At 40.1% G+C, this 24027-nt stretch overlaps 1 protein-coding gene across 5 annotated transcripts in view; it reads left to right on the top strand.

The window, feature by feature from the left end:
• The window catches only part of CEP85L (centrosomal protein 85 like), a 124111-nt gene extending 100303 nt beyond the window's left edge, over positions 1 to 23808 (top strand). For 4 of the 5 annotated variants that reach the window (XM_072855747.1, XM_072855748.1, XM_072855746.1 and 1 more), the window contains 9 exons: positions 1965 to 2082; positions 4134 to 4310; positions 8894 to 9046; positions 9325 to 9479; positions 11104 to 11221; positions 11542 to 11592; positions 17259 to 17366; positions 17748 to 17961; positions 19303 to 23808. In XM_072855747.1, the coding sequence (XP_072711848.1) occupies positions 1965 to 2082; positions 4134 to 4310; positions 8894 to 9046; positions 9325 to 9479; positions 11104 to 11221; positions 11542 to 11592; positions 17259 to 17366; positions 17748 to 17961; positions 19303 to 19466 (1258 nt within the window). In that variant the 3' untranslated portion in view covers positions 19467 to 23808. The remainder of the gene's footprint in view (positions 1 to 1964; positions 2083 to 4133; positions 4311 to 8893; positions 9047 to 9324; positions 9480 to 11103; positions 11222 to 11541; positions 11593 to 17258; positions 17367 to 17747; positions 17962 to 19302) is intronic. The other variant, XR_012041456.1, reaches the window with a different exon arrangement.
• The last annotated feature ends 219 nt before the right edge of the window (positions 23809 to 24027 follow it).

Genomic DNA, 24027 nt, shown 5'->3' with positions numbered 1-24027 from the left:
TGGGCTCCTATAAGGTCTGTTACAAGTTAAGAGCCTAATTTTACTTAATCTTCAAATCTGCTTCTTCCAAAATAAGTTTGAAGCTTTTCGTTTGTAGTGCCATTGTACAGATGCCAACCAGAACTGTATAAAGTCTTTCAGTGTTACATACTCCTTTTATATTTGTACAGGCTTGTTCCATCTAGATAGTGGAATGGAAAAGGAAGCCTCAAAATCACCTGTGGTGATAGAGAATGTTTTAAGACTTGCTATGGAGTCACGTAAATACATTCAGTTGCTCTGTTTTTATGAATTGCATTGAATGAATTGTTCTAAGGTACTACCAAGTTGCAACTTGTTTATACTTGTTTTCCATTCATTGCTATTCTTTATAGACACAAAAATAGGGAAACATAAAAAAGATGTTCTGTAGGCATGCACCGTCTTCTGCAACATGTATAGCTTAAAAGTTTAACTTCTAATATATTCACTTTTTTTGAAATATTAAATTCCTCTTGTAGACCAAATAATTGGGATACAGTTGGCTGATGACTAGCTAGGAGAATGTACGTGACTAAAATAGTCCCTTTAATTGGGTTTTCGCGTCTTATTTTTCCTCTTTAAAATTTGCTGTTGGCATCTTTTCAACTAATAAATCTTTGGTGTTAGTTTATAGATTGTGTAATACATGTTTTGTATACTCATGATAACATTTCCGACATGCTCTTCCTAAACACAACCCTCCCCAAATTTAAAAAAAAGCAAAGCAACTTTGATCTTTTTCTGTACTTTTAGAGGATTTGCTTTTCCAGTGTGTGCACAGGCAGGTTTTTTCCCTTGAAGTTAACCTGTATTTGCCACTTATCTCCTCTTAAGATTGGGTTTAGTCATCTCGGTTCAGCATCATTGTTTTCAGAAAAGCCAATCATACTGCATGCTTAGAGGTGAAACTTTGAGAAACAATTTCATGCTTACATGCAAATATGTCCTAGTTTGGAAGGAAAAAGGGAAATTAAAGGAGCTCACAAAATTCGTTTTAAGTTTATTGAGAAGGTTGCTATGTGTGTTTCTGATGGGTGCTGACAGCTCCATTCTGGAGTCAGTTACTGAGGTGCCCATCGCTTCCTAGAGAATACAGCACACCTCACAGGGCTCTAACGTGGGCTGGGGCTGAGACTTGGCTTGTATTTGCCCTGCAGTCATGCTAGTTCAAATGCAGTCATGATTTAAACAGTGATATAATTTGTGATATAATTAAATAATGATATAATAGTGATACTGTTTCTGCTGTACACTGGCCAAGTGATTGGTGTAAGAGGTTAATTCTGGTTTAGTATGCAGTGCGGTATTTTACCCTAGGGGTAGGGAACATCTTACGTAAAGCAGTTGACTGAGAAAGTCTTAAGCAAAGCAAAAAGAAAGACCTTGCAGGAAACCCATGCTGACTGTCTTATATAATGACTTTTTTTTCTTAAGTTCTTTCTGCTCTGCTTGATTTAGAAATCTCTTTAACCTGTGTCAAAAGTCAGCTCTGGCAAAGAGAGGGGGGCTGAACAGAAGTCAAAGTAAAATGAAGGTGCGAGTTTTGTTCTGCTTTCTGTATACTTTTTCCTGCTTATACTTCTGGCCCTAGGAGCAAATGACAACAGAAGCCTCCCTCAACCCCCCCAAAATTAATAGAGTTTTCAGATCGTATTTCTACAAAATTTGCTTATTATTGCCAATTGAGCACAGACCCTTTGGGGTATGCTTCAGTGAAAGTTACATGGCAACTGTAGTTCAATAGCTCATATCCTCATGTGGTTCCAGTTCTAGTGGTAAACTAGACTAGTTGCAGTCTGGCGGCGGTGGGAAAAGCCCATAGCTAATGTAGATCCAGGATAGTCAAATAGCATTGTTACAGTATTCTTCAGAATAAGTCTTAAGATCTGTGGTTTTTTTAATCACTGTTCCATTCCTTTTCAAATAAAATCTGTGTATTACAGGCAAAAGCAGCAAATTAACAATTTACATCAGAAGATAAGGGAGAATGAATTCTGGGCTCAACACGCAAGACTGAGCCATCTTGTGAATTGCGAAGAACCTTACATGACTAATTTGCAGGTAGGATGGATATTTTTCTTTCAGCAAAGCTTTCCATTGCCCAGACATCTGAAAGCATGTTCATAATTTACTGCTGGCCAAAATGTAGAGCTTTTGTGATTATTGATGGCTGTGTAACTGTATAGCCGTAAATTGTACAGAGGAGAATACCCTCTAAGTGTTGTAGTTTACCTTACATTTGCAGAAATCTAAGTTACGTTAACATTTTGTACATACTTGTTTTGAAATCTGATAAAAATGAGGTAAGAATGAGGGATTGTGACACTGTAAGAATAAGGGTTTAACAGTGTGCATGTAGCACAGTTATACAGGGAGATATTAGGAGATAAAGTAGTTTGATAAGAGAGTATCTGAAAACAACTGATGGAAGGTTTTCTGAAGAGGAGATGGAGGCACTACCCAAAGGAGTGGTTAGATTGTATCAATAGAATAGATGTGAGAGATGTGAGAAGGCAAACAGACTGGTGGAATATCTTTGCACAAGACGCCTGAAAAGGATATAGATTAGTACTCCTAGGGAACACTTAGTCTGAAAGGGAATGTGTGGTGGTATTTTGGGTGTACCTGTCCTAATTTTTATCTAACTAGCACAAATATCAGAAAGTGCAAGGATGAGGTATCATAGGCTAACCACAAAATGCAGATCAGTTTGGGGACTGTGGCTGCTACCCTGTTGTAGCACACAAATTCCATCTGCGGGCCTCGGCATATCTAGAAGGCAATGCAGAAAGAGAATGTTAAAGGCAGATATGCAGAGAAATAGCTTTTCTGTCCCCCTTTCATTACCTTATCTTTTTCTGTCACAAACACCGCACCAGGATCTCAGCTAGCATACTTCAGCATGACATTAATTATGTCCTTGGAATAACACAGCTGTGCATCAGGTGAGAATCTGGTTTGTGTGAGACAGAAGAGAAATTCAAGTGGAGCCTTGGTGTGAAGTTAGGTATTCAGAAACTTTTTCAGACATCTAGGAATGTGGCTTCTGGTACTTCCAGAAGTTCTTTTATAAAATGCTTCAGAATTCTATCTAGATTAAGATTTATTGGGGGGGGGGGATTACTGCAGAAACTGAAATTTTAGTGTACATATCTTAGTATACCATAAGACACTTCAAATAAAGCAGCAGATGCATTCATCTTTCATAATTTAAAGAGTTAAAAGAGTTTATAATGTATTAGGATTTTTGCTTGATTTGTGTGCCTTCTATAAGATTAACTTACAAATGCAAATCTCCTTTAATGGAGGTTTTAATCTCTTTTAATGCTTTGCTGAAGGAATGTTAAGTTAAACTAGTTAAAAATACTGTCTGTATAATTTCTTTAAAGATACCAATTATGTTATTAAAAGAATCTTGAAACTGAAAGCCTAATGGGATGCATCTCCTTTTTCATCCCACATGCAGTTGATTTCCATTTTGTGCTTGTCTGTCTGTGGGCAGTGGAGGTAGAAGAGCAATACTGAACTGCATGAAATGGAAAGGGAGGAGGGTTTTGGTATGCAGGACAGAAGGTAGGAGACCTGCCTTCTGATTGTAGCTGTAGTCTCAGGCTTGTCCCTGCACCATTCTGCACCTCAGGTGTGATAGCGCTAGGCTTTGACTAGTACTAATGTTCTGCTTCAGAAGGATCTTGATCCTGGAGCATGTCTTACTTGAATATATTCATAGGCATTTTATAGAGTGTTTTTCTTCCTAGGGGATGAAAGGTAAGGTAATGCAGTGGCAGTGATTTGTTTTGAAAACGAAAGTATGGATTTTCAGGGGTTTCTTTTGGAAGAGAAGTCACACCTCTTCCATAAATGTGAGGGGGGAAGTGGCCCCACAATGTTAATTTGCTTGTGTTGTGAATGTAAAAGTGTCCAGCTTCTTTATTTTTTTGCTCCAGATTCCTGAAATACATGCCATTACCACATATTTGAATGTTTGAAAAATCAAACCCCACCCTTTCTGACAGTGGAAAAAAATGGAGGACTGTTTTCTGCTGTGCTGCTCAAGTATACAGTGGTATGTGTGTGTTCATTTGTGTGATTATTTTATTTCTTTTTGTAAGCAACTGCAGTATAAGAGCACACCACCGCAACCTCACGTTTCAGAAAGATCAACATCCCACCTTGAGGAGCTTGAGCGAAAGATTGCAGCAGCTGAGAATAAGGAATTACAACTCAGTGAATTTGTAAAACAAATTTCAAACAAATCTAGTGAGGAGAAAAAGAAGATGGAGGAGAAAGTAAGTGTCTTTCTGTTCCACTTTTCCTTTTGACACATAGTAGCATATGTTTTGTTTGCTAGAAAGCAACTTAGTATGTGGGTCACTGAGCTATTTTCAAAAGGTGGCTAAACTATCTGTGATAGAAAAATTGATAGTTGGTGATTGTAGGTGTTGGCAATGGATAAATCTGAACTTGTAGTGAATACATCCTAAAAAGCGATACTAGATGAAATGGCAATCATGATGACGGTTTTAACCAGGTATCAGTTAAACTGGCTTTGAAGAAAAGCTGCTTAGCTCTAAGAATTCATGTAGGTTGAAGTGTTTATTACAGTAAATAAAGTATCATTTAAAAACATAGAAAGAGTGTGAAAATGAAATCCCTATTTCTAGCATGGCTTGTAAATGCAGGCCTCATGCTTTGAGATGCACTTACCAGCCTGTGTGTGCCTACTCAGCAGGAGTGATTCTCTTGTGGCTTTGCTAGGATGTGCAGAGTAGACTTTAGTCTGAGACAGGGAAGGGGCTTAGATGGCTGTGTTCTTGCAACTCTCTTGACGAGGGGTTTCTTTGGAGGCTGAAGCAATACCCAGGGGTAGTTTTGAATGTCTTGACGGCCTTCCTTTATTGCAAGCGGGAATGTGCCATTGATCAAGTGGTTCCTAATTAATGTTTTAGGCATATATTGTCACTGTTACCTCCTCGTCTTTGATCACTGGGCTTTACTGCTGGGCTTAGATTTATATTAATGCAGGTTCAAGGGGTAGGAGCAGTATGATACAGTGAATGGCAGGTAGGAAGACAAAGAAGAAAGCATAATTAATCTCAAATTCTGCCTTACCGTTTCCTGTGAACCCTGCAGTATGCTTTTCACTAACTGTAACATTCAAGAAGGGCAGAAATAGGATGCTGCTGCTTCCTCCTGTCTCAGCTTTTACTGCTTGTGTTTCTCACTGTGTAGGAGCTGCTGCTGTAGGTGGTGGCAGCAGTGAGGACCTGTGCAGCAGTGCTTGTGTCAGCGGGGTGGCCTGTAGCTAGGAGTGGGATTCACTGCACAGTCCTGATTCACCTCTTAACACCCATCCATTCTGTGCACTGAACAAAAGGCACTCAAGGAGAGAAAGGGCAGGGAGGGAGAGCATGTGTTTCTGTAATAAAATTAGTGCCCTTCGGTTTGAGGGAAGACTGAGGAGGGAGGAAGGAGCTGTGCTGTGTTCCCGCAGGGGTGTGGCAGGCTGGGAAGCTGAGCAGTAGGCTGGGTGCTGAGCCTGGGGACAGCCATCTCTGGAGTTCCTCTGCTGTGCTCACAGGGCGGTTAGCCCAGAGCTCAAAGGGTTGGTGTCCCGTGTCAGTGACTGATGTTAGGGGACAAAAATACAATTTCGGTACTGATCAGGGGGATTGTCGCCAATAGCTGTGCTAAGGTTATTTCTGAGTGAATGCCTGCCTTTTCAGAGAGGGTAAGTTTTTTCAGCCCAAAGCCAGATTTGACCAGGGAGCGGGGAAAATGCTGTTAACATTCAGGTGAGCTCTGCTTGTAAGTGTATACAAAAAGGACACATAGAAATTTAGGTTAAGGTTGCTGGCATACATTTCTACTTCTCTGTCTGCCCCACTTCTGCAAATAATATTATCTTTTCCTACATTGGAATTTTAAACATACAATGTTTAAATACAGTGTACAGATGGTATGTTTTTGACAATAAGGGACAAGCTGTGACCATTCGGTGTAGGTGAGAGGAAAGAAAACATAAGGAACACTCCCATTTCCTTGACCATCTTTTATAAGTGGTGAGACGTCTAGGAAAGCCTCCCGCATCACAAAACCAGCATGTATTGGAACTGGAAGAGGTTCAGAGAATGGCAACAAAGCAGATATCCATCAGAAAATCACAGCAGGAATGATTAAATCTTCACACTGGAAAATAAATGACTGAAGGGGAGTGTGATGGAGTCTGCAGAGCCACAAGCAGCCTGCAAGGGAGGGAGGGCAGTCAGCTCCTCGCTGTAGCTCGTGTTGCAGGAGCAAGGAAACATCTAGCGAAGCTCTAGGAGCCAAGTACATGATCAGCAAAAGGAGCCGATTCCTCATGCCAGTTCTCTATAGCAAACCTGTAGATTGTCTCTCTGAAGGCTGTTGTGGATACTAAGAGTGGGCTTAAGGGAAAAATGGGTGAGTTGAGAGCAGTGCTGTTCTAAATGCACAGAAATAATAACTGCCTCAGGAGAGCCCCTAAGGTGAAAGCAGCTGGAGGGTGGAAAAATGGGCTTTCCTTGTTCTTTCCCTACCATAGACATCTGCTTATGGCTACTGTTGGAGATGAGGTATCGGGCTAGAAGGCCTCTTGGTCTGAAGCCCTGTGTCCCTTCTAACATTAGGGTGGATGTACTTGATGCTTTCCTTTTGAGAAATTGCAGGGCCAGCAGAGATCAGAGGTGCTCTTTGTTCACTGCTGGCATCATACCTGTCTTTGCCCCATGCAGACATACCAAGCAAAGGAGTATTTGTACCGCCTTGTGCATAATTCTGGTGCCTGAAGAGAAGGGTTTTCTCCCCTAGGGTCCATGTGTAGTCATTGTAGGACTGAGGTGACTGAGAGCTTTTTAATTGGCACTGAAATTTCAGAAGCCTGAAAAAGCTTCCCTGTTGTAGCTGGCTGGTAGTCGTGGTAGCTCCTCACAGCTTTCTAGCGGAGGGACCCTGCTAAGGTAGATACTGCAGTACTCTCCACCAGTGTCCATGTCATGAATGCCTAGGTTCTTCCTTTTCCTTATGCCAGGCATGAATGTGCCTCTTGGCATCTGCAGATTTTGCAGCCCTCACTTTAGTTCTGAGGCATTTCATCTAGAAATTGGACTGCTAGGCTGGAAATGCTTTGATTCGGACACCTGTACCCTGCTGGCTGCTCCTTCTCCCTCTACTATGGGTAACTGTGAAGGACTCCTGTAAGGTACTGCTGATAGCTTGTAGTAGTGTTCTCCCCTACGATTTCTGTGGCCCTGCTTTTAATATTTAATTGCCAAGAGGTGAGGGCTTTCCTATTTTTTCCTGCCCCAACAAAGTCATCAGCAGTGTGTGTACTAAGGAGGAAATAAAAAAAACCCAAAAAAACAAAATCCAAAGCTTGTTTTCCCCTCAGCAGAGTCAGCAAGAGTGAATGAAAAAAAAAAACCCACCATTTTTTTATCTCAGGTGACAGAAGGTGGAAAGAGTCCTCGGGGTGATGCTGGGGATTTAGAGAGGGTGGGAGGAATCCCAAGGCAAACATGGTAGATATTAGAAGGAGAGATGTTGTAGGAGAGGAAATTCCCTATGGTATATATGCAGGACAAGAAGATTTGGAAGCAGTGTAGTCTTGGTCGCACAAGTACTGGAATATTCTGACTGGTCAACTTGTCCTCCGTAGTGGTAGGTGAGAAACAGAGGGAAGGGACTCGCTTAGCTAACCGTCAGACTCCTGGCAATTCTTACTGTGCAACATTGGCTCACATGTGCGTATTTATATCCCTGCGTTAAGGCTTGGGGTGTGCAGGGGAGTATGTGGTTCTGAAGTGGCAAAAGATCATGGCTGACATGCAACTTTACCTTACTGAATGTGGAGTTTACTTGCACTTTGTCTAATTAGAAAGATTTTAAAGCAGCCTGAAAACTTTGTTCAGTTTTGAGGTCTTGATAAAATAAAAGGTACAAAGATTTCCGGCCTTTTGGCAATCCTGTTTTGTTGCCCATATAGAAGGCTATCTCTGGAAAAACTTTCCAGATATTATTGACTTAAACTTTCCAATAGGCTCTGTTACTGAGCCCTGACATTGACAGTGTCACACATTTATTTGTCAGTGAGATGGATGTCTGTAGCACCCGAATAAAAGTATGTTTAGCATTTACTCTAGTGACAAGTGTTTGTTATCTGTGAATTACTACACCTTAGTTCAAGCAATAGAGATACTGTTTTTCATTAAATTAGACTATGACTGGAAAATACTCTTTTTCCTTCCTGCCTGCCGCCTTCCCAGTTTTTTGACCTAGGTAATAAAGCAAAGTAAGTACCAGGAATGCTAGCAAAGATAACACAATATAAAAAACCTTTTGCAGGCTGATGGACAATTAAGATGCCTGTAGAAAAGGTGCTCAAGAAAGACACTATTCTGTTCTGATGTCCTCTGATGTAATTGTCAGACTGCATCGAAGGCAGGTTTTTGGCTCCAGTTCTTGTTGGGTTAAGTTTTTGGTCCTTGTGTTTTAAGTTTTCCTAGGCCAGAGGAAGAGGATGGACTAAAATATTTCCTGATCATTTGTTTCATATGAACATCTCCATTGGTGAAAAAATTAAGACTATTTTAGCGGTTGAACTGTTCGTGTTTTCAGTTCTCAAGGCACATGGAGTGTTCTGGGCAGAGGTGAAGCAACTGTGGTTTGAGGTCATGTGTGGGTCTATGACTTGGAGCTGCTGGGGTTAATCATTCTTTGGTTTTGTTTTCTGCAGTAACCAACCCTTTCATGCAGCTGAGAGTACAATTCTTGAAGAGTGACCAGCCTCTGCTTCCAAAGCAGGCTTGTTTTTCACTGTAATCATAAAACACGTACTCTTACTTTCTTCTAGCTTAAAACTAGAGACCGATATATCAATAGCCTGAAAAAGAAATGCCAGAAAGAGTCTGAACAAAACAAAGAAAAACAAAGACGAATTGAAACCTTAGAAAAATATCTGGCTGACCTACCAACGCTGGATGATATAGAAGGGCAGACTAAACAGGTAAGGTAAAGGGAGTTTGTTTTACATTTTAAAAATACAAGTAAGCTCCCTAATACCTGTTGTCAAATCTTTTACTTCTTCAACATATTTTTTTTCCCCATCTGTTTGGGAAGATAAGTATTTCAATGTTGTAGAAAGCACTGTAGCTGTTAGGGATTCTCATACTCGGATAACTGAAATGGGCCTAAGATTATACAGAAGGTAACTGCAAGGGTGTGGCCTGTCACAGCGTCTTCTGCTAATGTTGTATCGCGTCTGACTAATGTAACCTGTGTTAGCTGCAAATTCTAGAAGAGAAGAACAAGCAACTTCAAGAAACTATGACTGAGTTAGAAAAGAAGCTTGGAGAGGCCCGATTGCAGTGCAGAGAGAGAGAATTGCAACTGGTGTGTCAGAAGAAAAAAGAAAAAGACCTGGTCACAACAGTACAGAGGTATGAACAGCTGCTTGGGCTGTGCCCTGAAATGGGTATCGTTTCCCACCTGATGTCAAGACCTAATGTTATTTGCACTCTTAATCTATTACAATGCTGATGATTTTTCATGGCATAAATATATTACTGTGCAGAATGGCAGTGTAATGCAATAGAAAATCCAACAAGATTTTTATTTGTGTCAAGTTGCAAGTAATACCACAGAGAAGAGTCTGCCTAGGACGCTCTTCACTGTCCTTCTTTAAAGATGTGGGACACTGCTGCAATGGCATCATTGCCTGCTGCCATACAGAGGATAGGATAAACATGTGCAGTAAAGGAGCATTATATAGAAGCTGTCAGCACTCCTATTTGATAATTAATCCAGTCATGAGCTGTGGAAAAGCTCCCTGGATGTTCGCTGATGGGTATATCGGGGAAGGGTCAAAGATTTAAATAAATTGTAGCTGTTTCTTACTTTTTCACTGAGAGTGGGGGTTTTTACAGGGAGATTTAGCTGTAGCTAATCTGCTGTCATTGAACTTGCATAACTATGAAAAAACAAATGGGACAGGTATCCATGAGAAGATTCCAGATGAGATGTGAAGACATTGTTACTATGGTACATTTTAGATCAAGGGAGCTACTTAAACACTTGTTTTTAAAAAAAGGGGGAGGGGGGAAGCAGGGGGGAGTAACTTTTAATAATTATGTGGATGTTACTACAGTTCACTGTCCTTCCATTGGGTAAAGATGCATGCCACAGGAGTCTGAAAGTGTTTCCATGATGAAAGGCAAGCTGGTTGGGACACCTTGCCAGCCAAATAGTTGACACATTGTTTCCATCTTACCAATGAAAGGCCTTTTTTCTTCGTGCCCTCATAATCTAGAGGGGGATCATTTTGTCTTTTCTGAAAGCCTACAAATAGTTGAGGTGGCCTCTGGTTTCTAAATTAGACAGCAAGATTAACACTAATAAAATGTATTTCCTTTCTGAGAGAAGGTGAGCAGCCAAAGGCTCTAGCTACACCTAGGAGCTTGAGTTGAGCTACAGAGGGTCTGAAGGTCATGCCCTTATGTGGGAGCAGCTGGCAGGAGTGGCTTTATGCCCCTCCTTACAAGTTACAGAGGGCATGAAGAATAGGCCCCCGAGTACTTGGTGCAGCCTCCGATTCTGGACTCCACTTTGAGTTGTACATGCCCCAGTGAGAGAGTCTGATTTTAAAGCTCCTGTAACTTTGAGAGTTTCGAAGACTGCTCTGATCTATGCTGGTGCTGGCTTTGCCTCCCACAGTAGCACAAACCAGCTGTGAACACAACAAAGATTTTCTTTGCTCCTCTCTGCCCTCTCTCCCTATGCTGTACTGCTGGAGCTGTGTCTTTTGGGAGATGCAGCACAGAATCTGGTCCATAAAACCATTCCTGCATGAATCTGCTCTTGTCAGTGCCACGGTAACTTCAGTAGTTTAGGATTTTTGCATCACTCATCCACTGTTGGTTTGCTCATTCATAAGGCTGGATTCTGCTAGGTATGGTTTTACAGTTCTGGTTGGAAGATGATGCAACTTTCTAATTTTTCACTAGAACACACAGCCCTTCTGGTTTCTGTCAGAGCACTTAATTTTTCTTTCATGTTGAACGGCAGTTTACAACAGAAAGTAGAAAAATGCCTGGAAGATGGTATTCGCCTTCCCATGTTGGACACAAAACAGCTTCAGAGCGAGAATGAATGTCTCAAGGAAAAGAATGAGAAAGCCAGTAAGGTTAGTCTGGAAATGATCTGTTGGTGGCACCTTTAACCTTGAGTCCCGCATTTCTTTATTTTTTTACTTTAGAAATAAATACCTCACTAAAGAATTACACATTTGTTGCTAATTCAGATTTCTTTTTGATACTTGTCTGTTTCTGTTCAGTATGTTTATTTTGCATGAATTTCCTTTTCTGTCAGAGTTGAATTCCCTGTCTTGTCATTTACATTTTTGAAGATTCTATTTAAAATCTATGGCTACACACCTGTAAGCTGATTCTTAAAAAAAAGTCTGGGAGATTCAAGCCTTTTAAATTACTCAATTTTATCTTCTAGGTCATAGACAATCAACAAAATCAGATAGCTGGACTGATTTTAGACATGCAGGTAAGGAAGAGTGTATATTCTGTTGTTTACTCTGTCCATTTTTAGTTTGTAAAGATAACATTACTAAAGTTGAATTTCGTCCTTTATCTTTCCAAATAGGAGGCAAAGGTAGAAATGCCAAGAACTTAATCTGATGGCCTGTAGTTCAGCTGTGTTCTCTTGCGGGCTCATAATGTATTCGTTATTGATGTTTTTATGGTTTAGCAGTTTGCCGATACTCATCGTAAAGTGAAAACCTGTTGCTATATAGCATCCTTATTCTGCTGGTCTAGTGGATGTTGTAGCAGAACTGCCTGTTTCAAGTGTGAGGACTGCCTCTGTAAGTAACAGTGAAGGCTCCCATCCAACTTTGGGGTTCAGATGATCATCCAAAGTATGAAAAATTGTTTTAATTAGGAGCTTTACTGCTGAGATCCTTAGTAGGGACAGGTGACTTTCTAAACCATACCACTTCACGTTTCACATTGTTTAAGCAGGTCCCTGTTCAACTGGTTTCTGACACGTCACTCACTTAGATATCTTTAACTCTCTTGGCGGACCTTGGGCACCTAGCTTGGAGCCAAGGACTTTTCAAGACAGCAGAGGTTGTCAGCTAGAAGTCAGTTGCAGCTCTGTGGATCAAATTAACACATCAGGCTCCTGATACTTGAAAGGTACTTAGTGACCAGTGTTTGTTGTGGAGAAAAGGAAACATTATACAGGTTGCAGGGAAGAAGGTATGACTTGCTCTAGAAGAAGCTGAGCATTTTAAAAAAACAAACAAACATCTGTTTTCAGCAAATACTGAAGCAAAATTCAATAAATTCTGGTTTCTGCATTCTTCTTATAGATTGGCATTTGTCTCCACATTCTTTGCTTCCTTGCTCTCCAGAGAGACTGAAGTTACAGGGTTGTCCCTTGAGAATGAAGAAGGCACTTCTGCTTTGGCTCTGTGTACGTTAGGTTTGGAAGAACAACAAAATGGTAGTAAGCAATCAGCTGAATGCCTGCTCCTTCCGAAGTGGAAGGGAGCACTCTATGGAGCTAGAATCCAAATAATGAAGAGACACAAAACTGCTTGCATAACACTTGCTAAGAGAATGTGCTTTCTTATTTCCACTTTGCACATTGGAGCCGAGTTTGCTTATTTGTAGCTATTGAAAGTAAGTTGTCTTCCAGCATTAAATTGCTTCCTTTCTCTACCATGCAGGTAAATAGAAGGCCTGATTCCTGTTGGCAACCATATTTTTGCTTGATTAAATTACAGTGTATTAAATACACCTGTAGAGAAACAGTAGGGGAATTAAGGTTGCAACATAACATACGTCTGTTAACTGAAAAGCAAAATCAATCATTTAAGCTTCTCTAGGTTTGAAGAAGACAAAATTTATTAAATTGAGATATTTTCATGGAGCAGCCTGTTATATGCAAAATTGTGACACAGGCAAATGTAGTTTCAGATATTTCATAATTAAAAAAAAAGTTCAAATTGAACTCCTTTACCTTTCTGAGGTTCTCTGTCCCTCTTCATAGTTTAGTTAAGATTATTTACATACATACGTGTATATGTTGTGCTTATAAGAAATACGTACAACTTGCCTAAATGTATTATCACCAACCTCAGTCTTTTCATATTTCCTAAACTTCCTGATCTTTTTCTCTCGATCACCTTTATCTTGAGACTAGCAATCTTTGTGCACGTTTATACAGATGGCGGTTTTGTGTGCTTAGTCTGAAATGACTTTAGGGAGTTGAGACTGAGAAATGCTGAGTAGTTGTGACAGTCTGTGAACAGAGTAGTGTTCTGTTCTCCAGGACTTTCTCTTACTTTTCCTCTTTTGAGGTATTTTATATAAGGACGGGAAATAAGATTTGAAAATGGTGTTAGCCCTCAAATTACTTGTAGACTACAGCAGCTTCTTTGTATCCTTGGTCTCCTTGGCCTTCCACCTTTGTTTGCTGGGAAGCACTGAAAATTAGTTCATTAGAAACTGAAATCCCTTATCAGCACAGAGATACAATTTATCTTCAGCTCAGAAGATCTTATTTTATTTCCTGTCTTCTGCCACATTGTAAACTTATGCTTGAGAATGTATTTCAGTTCATTGTTTTTAACTTGCAAGTTGAAAACAAATTCTCTTTCAGACAGCAGTGTTTGAAGCAGTACTAGTTTCTATTTGCTCATAATCGTGGTGGAATGATTCTGATCTTCCTTGTATGGTTTTGCTTGGTTGATTTGTTCTCCTGAGTGTGCGGGATTAAAATTCTGGTTGGTCTTGACAAGATGTCGTGCTGCATATATAGTACATCTTCAGAAAGAGAAAAATTATAGATGAGAGTGGCGTTTAAAAAATCCGTATTTACATGATTAATTTAGATATCACAAAATGAACATTTTTTTGGTACAAAAAAAGACAGTAGAAGTCAGATAGATTGTATGATGCCTGTGTTACGCAAGGTACATCTGTCAGTCCTGTCAGTCACAATAAACCCAAACTGCCAGGCTGGGAGTAATGCCACTAAATCGTAATTTTGGAAAGCATATGGAAAAATTAAGGGTGAAGTACGGAGGACTCATAGCACTAGGAGCAACTGGGAAATCATAGCACTGTGGGCTCAGCCAAGCTGGTAAGCGTGTGCTTTTTCTGAGCTTTAAGATTAGGGTAGCAGAGAATGACAGATGTTAGGTATATCTTTTAGAAATAGACACTGATTTCCACTTCTAGTAGTTCCCATTAAACAGTACAACTGATGAGCTGAGCGTGTGTACATTGTCTGGAATATTCTAGAAGTTGTTTTTGGAGTAGTTTGCAGAGTCATGTGAATTTAGCGGCAGATGTAGTTCTGAAAATACACTGTGGAAGAGAATATTTCTGAACCTGTCTTCCTCACCACCTACCCACCCCCAGGAAGGCTGCACAGTCAAACCTTTAATGTCTGGCATTGACACGAACATGAAATGTGTAAGTGGTAGTACTATTGCATGTGTTGTAACTGGGGCTCTGGGTGTCTCTGAACTTGCTCATGGAAGAGAATTGCATCGAAGACCATTAAAATCTGAAGATACTTGGAAGCTGGGAGGGTGTTTTGGACACCTGCTATTACTGCATTGCCCTGTTCCCCTTCCTAAGCATCTTCTGTCTGTCTACAGCCAGACAGAGCTAGAGGACCTTCAGTCTGACCCAATACGGCCATTTTTCTCAGTAGACAATGTTTTCTAAAAAATAAGATGGTTCAACACCACTGCGGGTTCTGCTCATCTGCAAGCACAACAAAGGAAATGCCTGAATCAGAGCTATTTCCTGCCCTCTCCCGGCCCAGGGTGTTTCCTTTGACGTGGCGCAGGGCCCTCTGTCTTCCTCCCCTTCCTCCCACTGGAGTGTGAAGCTGTGCTTTCTCGCACAGCTTATCTTTAGGATGCACATCGCTTCAGCACTTCCTTTTGAGGGGCACTGTGTGAGTGAACTGAGAAGCAGGTCAAGTGTGTGAAAACAGTTTTAAAAACACGTAGTCATTTCTGGGTTCTGCCTGCTGATTCTTATTACTTACAAGAAAATAAAGTGTGGGGGTTTTTTAATCCATATTAAATGTGTAAATTTTAGCACCATTGTTTTCCAGTTTTGCAAAGGGTATGACAAAGTACTGGCTTTTCTGACTGCTTGTGCAGCGTTGAGCTGAATGCATTGGCAAATTTTATCAAGGCTGCACACCTCCCGTGAGTGTCCAGGCCATTAAAAACACCACTCCGTGTCGGCCCTGCCTTGCCTCTCGTTACTCCCTGCCTTCTTGTCAGCACTAATAATTCATGTATCTGGCAAATCAATTAAATGGCTTCTCATCCACTTAGTAGGCCACATACATGGTAAAGGGGAGGCCTGTATATACAGACAGTCTCCGATGTGCTACAGTCCCCAGTACTGGTAACCTGAAAGTTCCATTCTTCATACATCTTAGGAGCAACTTGCACAAGAGTAAATTCAGCTTCTTTGCCAAAGCTAAATTGTTTTTGTAAGACCCCAAAACTGACATAGCTTGAAACAATTTGGTGTGGTTCTGTCAAGTGGGGCGTTTGTGGTTTTTTTTCTGTCTTTGAATAAGGTTGCAGAGTCATAGTGCAGCAATTCAAACATATCTCGTACTAAAGAGTGACAGTGATCTTTCTATAGCATTTTATTTAAGCTACCATACATAATTCCCTGTGAGAGAGTTCTCTGCTTTAGAAGAAGAATCATTAGGATTGTTCCTACAGAGATTCAAGAAAAAGCATTCTTCTGGGATAGTGTCATTCTGTAAATTGAGAGCCATTCGTTTGTGAAATGCAACTTCTGCTCCCCGCATCGTGGTCTCTGGTTCCACTCTGTGGAAGGTTACAATCAAAACTGTGCCAAGGCATGCTGTCACTGTTGTCACCAGTGCTCCAGCTGTATTTTGAGCATGATTGGATCGGATTTGCATCTTATAATTGAAATTGGGCAACAGTTTTTACATATTAATGTGCTGATCTAGGGATGGGCAGGACACGGTATGCACTGTGCTAGCACAGCATTGGATTTGTGAGTAATACCATTAATGACAAAAGAGGATTTTTTTTCTTTATGAAAGCTGAAAAGATATTTCTGTTTTAAAGCATCAGGAGCTTATATAATCACTATTCATTGTTATTAGTATTCAGATAAAATGGTTTGAATATTCCTCTTTCTGAATTTTGCCAGATGACCTTGAAAGACATATCTACAGATCTAAAACCCAACTAGTGGAATTTAATATGGGTGCTTTTAACAACAAAGACACCTGTGGTCATGAATTTGCCCCAAAAAATCCACTTTGGAAATATCTCATGATTTCTCAGTTTGAACTCTGCAGGTGAAAACTAGGGAATTGACAGCAGCTGATTCCATGTTGCAGTGGTTGTTCATTTGTTGCTGCTTGTGACTGATCTGGAAGTCAGTCATGGAAAGCTCCAATACTTGAGTACAACAGCATCCTAGAAACTTACTGCTGTTTTTATTACTGAAAATGGTAATTATTGTATCTGTTAAAATGACTATAAACTACAACTAAGTTACTTTTTTGCCTGCGGTTGTTTTTTCAGCACAGTAGAGTTGTATAGACTGTTCTGATTTATCTTGTATGTGAACAGTTTTAAAGAACTTGCTGCTCTGTATCAACTGTCAAAGGCTTTCTTCTCAGCTGTATAGAAGGTGAGGTGAATTCTGTGTTGTGAAAGGTTGTAGGAAGCCCTGCCATAGTCTTCGTGGAAAATAGAGGCCAAAAAAAATCTTCAGTTATGACTTGGAATTGCACAAATTAAGCTTAGTTGTCATTAATCTGCCGCTTATTTCAAGTGAAGTTATTTGGTTAGAATAAACATTACTGCATATTTTAGACTTCATGCATTCCATATTGGAGTAACGTTTTGCGTACATATAGTCTTTTTGTTTCTAAGCAGACACTGCTTATTTAAAGGGTTTCACTGATACTTGGAATAGCTGTGTTAGTATACAGAGAACTGTTGGGGTCCAGTTGAATATTACCAGGTGAACATGGTAGAAAATAAAAGATGAAGAATTAATACAGAAACAATAAATAATTGAAACTTAGAAATTTACTGAGGATGCATTTTTTTGTCAGCGCTAATATAAAGTATGAAAATTTTAAATCATTACCTGTGTTTTCGTTCAATTTAGTCTATGCAAGAGAAGCTTTTGCAAGAAAAGCTGATAGTTCAGAAGATGACAAATGAGCTTGAAGAAAAAGAAAAGAATATAGAACAGTTAAATAAAACTCTCTCTGAAGTAAGTAAAAACTCCAAAATCCCCACCCCTGACTACACCAGTTGGGGAGAACCTTATAGAATGATTATAAGGTCTCGTGGTAGGGCTTTATGAGCTTAATTGACTGTGCTGGCTGCTGTGCAGACATGTAATAGATACCATCCGTACCTCAGGAAGTGAGAACTTCAAGGGTGAAGGCTGCTAAGCAATGGTAATGTGAGATAGACAGCCATGTAAAATCTGTCTATCCGCCATTCTTTAGAGGGGTACAGAAATACTGATTACCTGTATGGAAATTACTTATTTTTAATTATATTGTTTGTGGTTTGAAACAGGAAACTTTCTGCTACAGTGCATGCTGCAGACTAACTTTCCCCTTTTTCCTATTTACTTTTCACAAAGAACCAAAGACTGATGGAAGAGAATGCCTCCCTGAAGGAGCAGATGTGGCAGGTGGAGCAGTCCAGGCAGCCAGTATCTGAGAAGATGCCTATAGCAGACCAGTTGTTCAAGGAAATGTCCCATTGCTTGTTTGACTTGAAAGCACTGTGCAGTATTCTCACCCAGAGAGCTCAGGGCAAGGAGCCTAACCTTTCCTTACTGCTGGGAATCAGATGTAAGTGATGATGTCGTTCCAATGCTTTATAGTGTTTTGACACAGAGGAGTAACAGTTTAGCTAAGTGGCACTCGAACTTGCCAGCTGGACAGGCCAGTGTCCCCTTTGCTATGCAACTGGAGCAGTTGTGCGTGAAATGTACTCCTGGAGCTCTCTGGAAAAGCTGGGCTTTTAGTGCACCTGGGCTGCTAAATGCAGATGACTACACAGATCCTTGCCAAGTCAGGAGAGAAGGTAGCTGGCTCTTCATATGGACCCAATCATGGGTATGTTCACCCCTCTAGAAAAGAAGGGTGTGTAGCCAGGTGTCTGTCCCTCCTGAGACACACTGCAGTCACCCTGAGGGTTAATGGATTATTTCTGTCAAATGTGTTCTGCCCTATAAAGTCATAATGAGTTGAGGTGAGGCATAAGCAGGCGTGGTGTGGCTACATCACATTTTTTCGTTTTAAAGCCCTTGGGGTCAAGTGATAGGAATATACATCTACTGTTTGAACATGTGTATGTATGGGGTGGGGGGTGAGGGTGTCTGCGTGTACTAGATAAGCTTAGTGCCAGGCAACTCCATCTCCAGTACTGTTAATGGCACATCTAGTCTTCAGCCCGTACTAAGCTGTTAACCAGGAAATGAGAAGCACGCCCTAAAGCCAGTCAGACAAAGCTTCAGCATAGTGAGTTTGTGTTAGGCCTTTTCTTTTAACAAGTTTAATAAACAATTACATTTTTTTGACCTGAATGTATCGTATTCTATTGTTTTCTGAGTGTTAATTAGAATTAATCAGATAGACTGGTTGCTGAGCTGGACCACTAAAAGTGTAGTGTCCTGTGCAGCAAGAGCTACTACATGCCACATAAACTCATCTGCACTGTAACCTCTGAAGCACTGGGGAGTGCAGCATATGCCAGTCTCAAAGTCCATGAGACCATCAGCCAGCAGGATGAATAGTGCAGTATATCTGTAGTATGAGCTCATCATCTTACATGGCTTATTTCCCAAGCCCTCCTATTCCTGTTTTCTGAGTGGCTATAGAAACCTCCAAAATCTCTAGGCTATTCTACCCGTTCTTTTCGCTGCTGTTGAGATCCATCAGACTTTAGCAAGTCTAGATCTTGGTGCAAACAGCAAAGCATGTCTTTCAGAGAAGCACTGATGGGCTCTGAATTGACTTTAAGTTCACATGGTACCACATTTTGTTGGCTTTTCATCATACTAAAGCATGATTTGTCTTGATGTAATTAAATTAAAGTGACCTACCCTTTATTTCAAGGGGGACTGACTAGTTGAAGTATTCACAGAGCACAGTTGCTAGAGCTTTAACCTTGGGTGTTGTTTTTCGTAGCACTGAGCTGTTCAGCTGAAGAGAATGAAAATTACCACAGCACAGAAACCCTTTCGAAGAAGCTCTTGGACGTCTGTCAGTTACGAAAGGATATTGATGAATTAAGGACTATAATGTCGGACCGTTATGCTCAGGACATGGGGGACAACTGCATTACTCAATGACAACGTTTCATCTAGTAGCAAATGACTTATTAAATGCTGCTGTGTCACAGGTCTTTGCATTTCTATTAAGGAGCCATATTGGAAGACTGCAAATAGCACCGCATGTGCATCTTTTGGAGGATTGTGAATATTTAATCTCGGGAGTCTGGTGGGGAGGGGAGAGTCATCATTTGAACAGAGTGGTACAAAGTACAAGAAATCTTTTCTCCAAACTACTGAATGTAGGAACAAGCTGTGAAGAATGATTCAGTTGGATACTCTGTTTCCTTCATTAGGGCTCATTTTATTACTTCACCTAGTTTCTGAAATCAGAGTGAGCATCAAAACAGCTGTGCTGCTACTACTCTCAGTCCTTTCCTTCATCAAAGGTTTGTATGGCATTATCTGTGTTCTGAAATTAGAGCAGAGGGTCAAAGGACCTGTAGCTGTATGTGGTGAAGCCAGAGGCTTCTGCAGCTGCACTTCACTCTAGGAATTGCAATTGGAACAATCTTGGAGCACTACAAAAAGTAGTTGCTCTTCAAGTTGCCTAAGAAAAATTGATATATGAAAGATGTTGTTTGTAGTAATGGATGTCTAGCTTGTTTGCCCAATAGCGGAAGAAAACTCCTTTTAACTCCTTTATGCAGATGAAGTCCACAAAATAGAGCACTATCAAATTGTTTTAAGCACTTTCGCATTGCTGTAAGAAGTTTCAATAATACGAAGTCTGTGACAAACCCAGAGAAGCTGGAAGGCATGAAACTGCAGCATAGTATGTGGCTGTCAGAAAAAAAAATAGACTGTATTTTAGTGTTTGTACCATACTTTTTTTTCTCTTAGGTCATCTCCATTTTAAAGTGTGGCTGGTCTATATTCCATCCCTTAAGGCCTCTGATGAGGTTGTGAACCACCTCAACCATTTTTTACCACAGCTACAAAATGGGTGTTTGGCACGTGGCAAAATCAGGGCTCAGAACAGAATGTTTCCACTTAGCAGTATTAAGTACTCGGTTATCTGAGGACTGCAAAATTTTCCACATGGTTTGGGAATTCTTGATTTCTCCATTTATGTAGGAAGCAATTACATTACAAAAATAAGATCATGTTCCATAGTTTATTCAGTGAGCGTCACTTGGCAGTGCTGTTTCACTCCTGTGGGACAGATGACATATTAACGCTTCTAATTTCCTGGAACATAACTGTGCAGCTAACTTGCAGTAATGCATGGTGTAAACTAGTATTTAACGGAAGGAAACAAAAACTCGCAAAGAGCAAAACCACTCTCAAATCACACTGTTAAGAAAATATATGAGCATCAGTTACATCTATGGTATTAAAAGAAAGTTTCAAATTACTAATGTGCAAGTCAGTGAACTGACCCATAGTGTGGATAACAGCAGAAATCTCTTAGGAAGCTTAGCAGTTAGAACCAAGTAAATTCTAGGGTAACATTTTTATGGCAAAAGTGTTAGTATCTTCAGTTTTCTGATTATGTTAATAGAAAAAAATGGTGTAGCAATGTAGACTGGTTACCAGTTTTAACTTGGTGATGTTTTGCTTTCTGTTCATTGTTAAACAGTTACTGTTAATGTTGTTTTTATAATTTAGTGATTTAATTTTTTTTAGCTATATGGACTTATTTATTTGACAGTTTTCTCTATTCTGAACCTACACATGGGCTAATTTGTGAAAAATATGTTGATATTTATATTATTGCTACACGGTGTTTTCAGATAGATTAATCTGACTGGTTCAGCTCCTGTGAGCACTAAAACAGTGTCTAGATGAAATCTCAAGTGAAATTGCCTAGTGTCTCTACTTCAAGGTAAAAAACGAGGCCATTTTATTTTAAATTTCTGTGCTCTTTCTGTAGGTTTGAAGGTGTACTTTTATACTAGTGCAAAGCTGAAAACAGGGATCTTTGCACAAATGGGCTTGCACAGTTTCCTGTGCCTCCAACAGTATTGGCTTTTGTGACTAGGGCCCCAGGTCGTTCCTTTGGTGTCATTTGTTGGTTTTGGCCCTGCAGTGAAGTAATAGTCTTCGGTTTACGGCATCTGTCTCGTATCAGAATTCAACAATAGCATTTCAGATAATAAACTAGAAGTATTAGGGAGAGAGGAAATACCTAAGTTGCACGTTGTTATTTCCTCAGATGGAAATGTTGTACCTATAAAAAATTACCAAGCAACACATTTTTCTAAATTTGGTGGAAATAACAAGGAGTTTAATCGAGCAATTAGAGAGGAGCAGGAGATTTTTTGAGTCACTTTGAACTATTAAGCTGGTCACTTGGCTGGTGTGCCCCCACTGTCCCTCCTGTTAAATAGTGATACTGTACTGCGGAGTTGAGATCAGTAATTTATATTTGCAAAGCACTTCAGGAGCTTTTATGCTCTTCAAGTATTAGTTGAAAGTCCCTCAGGAAGGAGGTCCCATTTTATTTGTAATACTTTGATTGCAGTTCTGTAATCTTGCATTGTAATATTTTTATTATGGAACCTGTAATATTTATGTTGACTTTAAAGCACTTGATTTTAAAAAACCCTGAGTTTATCTGCCTCAGTCAAATTAAAGTAGGGAGGTAAATGATGGATGTATGAGCCAAAGATGCAGACTACCAATTGACTATCTACAGTGATACAGTGTTTTGCTTTGATTTCTTAAAATTTGGCCTGTGTAGTAGTAGCAATTACTATATATGCATCAGTTTACAGATGCCTCTAAATGGAATAAGCTTTGTCTAAGATATGCATGATTGTTTAATTGGTTAAAATGTAGTGTGTGTGGTCTCATTCAGCATATTTAATACAGAGTTGATTAATGAATGTTAACATTGGAATTGCTTAGATTTAGTCATGACAACTTTTTGCTGTAGCTATTAGACAATCTCAAGGGCTGAAAAACAACCGCTAATGAATGGATACTGTACCGTTCTGGCTGTCAGCAAATTTGTACAGTAATTTTTTGTATCATTTCAGATTGAATTTATACAATCCTTTAGAAGATACTTACAGTAACTACTGTATTCAAGAATGTATCTTGAAGAAGACTTGGAAAGTAACTGTCTTCAGACAAGCTATAGATGATGCTATGTATTTACTATATAGAATTGACGCAGCTCAGTTGTGTAAACGTGATCTAGGTTGCTAGCCTCCGCTGTGCAGCTTTGTAGTGTGACAGTTGTGTGAAATTGTGGAGATTACTGTATCCACCCACTCGGGCTCCAGCATTCAAAACTGCCGGTGCTGCGAAGTCATTACAAGAGCTGGAATTTTGTCCTTTTCACTTCAAAAGGTTTCCTTCCTTCCTTTGCCCTTGCTGCCCACCTTTTGTTTCAGACAGGTTTTTTGGACATTTTTCTTGCAGGGTAAGAGCACAAGGGAGGAAAGAAAGCAAACCCCTTCCTGCACGACCCGCTGCCCTAGCACAGGCAGTGACGGCACGCAGCAGTCTCTCCGCATGGGCGTAGCTTGCTCCAGTTTTCCTTGTCCTTATCAATGATGTTACGCAGGTGGAGTTGGAGGTATAATTGGGCTCTTCTCGTTGATGTGACGAGTTCTGTCGTGAGTGGGGAAAAGATCTTCTGAACTAATCTGCATTCTTAGACTGCAAACAAATCAGTGGGTATTATCTAAAGGGATGATATATTCCGGTAGCTCATTAGCAATATTAATTCCACAGCTGCATACCTTTGTGCCTTTTTTTGCCTGAAGTAAGTGTATATTCCCCTTGAACTTTAGATAAGTTGTTAGGATGCTGATGACTGCACCTTGTTTTCCTCTTACCTGCCGGTATTTTGTTTATAAGCTTTTGTAGTAAGAACTCTTGCATAATGTCTAGAAACAGAAGTACTTAAACTAGGTACTACATGTACACTTTGAATGTTAGGCTGGTTGTAGTATGTAGCTTTTTTGAATATGAAGCGTGAGCAGGAAACTCAAATCATAATGTGTTTATTTTGTGTATATTAATTACAGTATATCATTAGTTCAGTGGGGAGGAGTGTCTGGAGCTATCTTTTAAAAGCACAGCTGACACATGTACTGGATCAGTCCCTGAAGACTGGTAGTTTTGTAAACTGGGTTCAATTTTTGAACCGCTCAGAATACCTCATATGTAAATAGAGTTGTCATGACTTAATCACAATGTGTTCATTGTAAAAGGTAAAGGAGCCACTGGCTGGCTCAGCTTTAGGCTTGTTGTTCTTGCCTCTTTTTGTAATTTTTTTTAAAGTAGGGTTTACAGCTAGAATTTTGAATGCCAAAGTTCTATTTATTAAATAATAATAAAAGTTTTCATTGTTAATGACTGGTATTTTTCCACTGGAATTTGTTTGTTGATGTTTGGGATTTGTATCCACAGAGCAAAAATAAATTTTGTTACAAAAGTGATTTCTTCATGCTTCTCATTTGTCCAATATCTGGCATGTGGCAGAACTGACCAAAGCTGGACCGGGGTGGCGGGAGACAAGAAAAGAATCGTGAAAAGATCTTCCCAACACCCACCCCAGCTTCCCTTCAGTGGCCTGTAGTTCTGCTTGAATCCCAGCTGACTGAGCTCTCTTCCTGGCATTAAT

This window comes from Ciconia boyciana, chromosome 3 (assembly GCF_034638445.1).
Source record: "Ciconia boyciana chromosome 3, ASM3463844v1, whole genome shotgun sequence".
NCBI lineage: Eukaryota > Metazoa > Chordata > Aves > Ciconiiformes > Ciconiidae > Ciconia > Ciconia boyciana.
The sequence above is the reverse complement of the archived record's forward strand: the minus strand, read 5'-3'. Positions and strand labels throughout refer to the sequence as shown.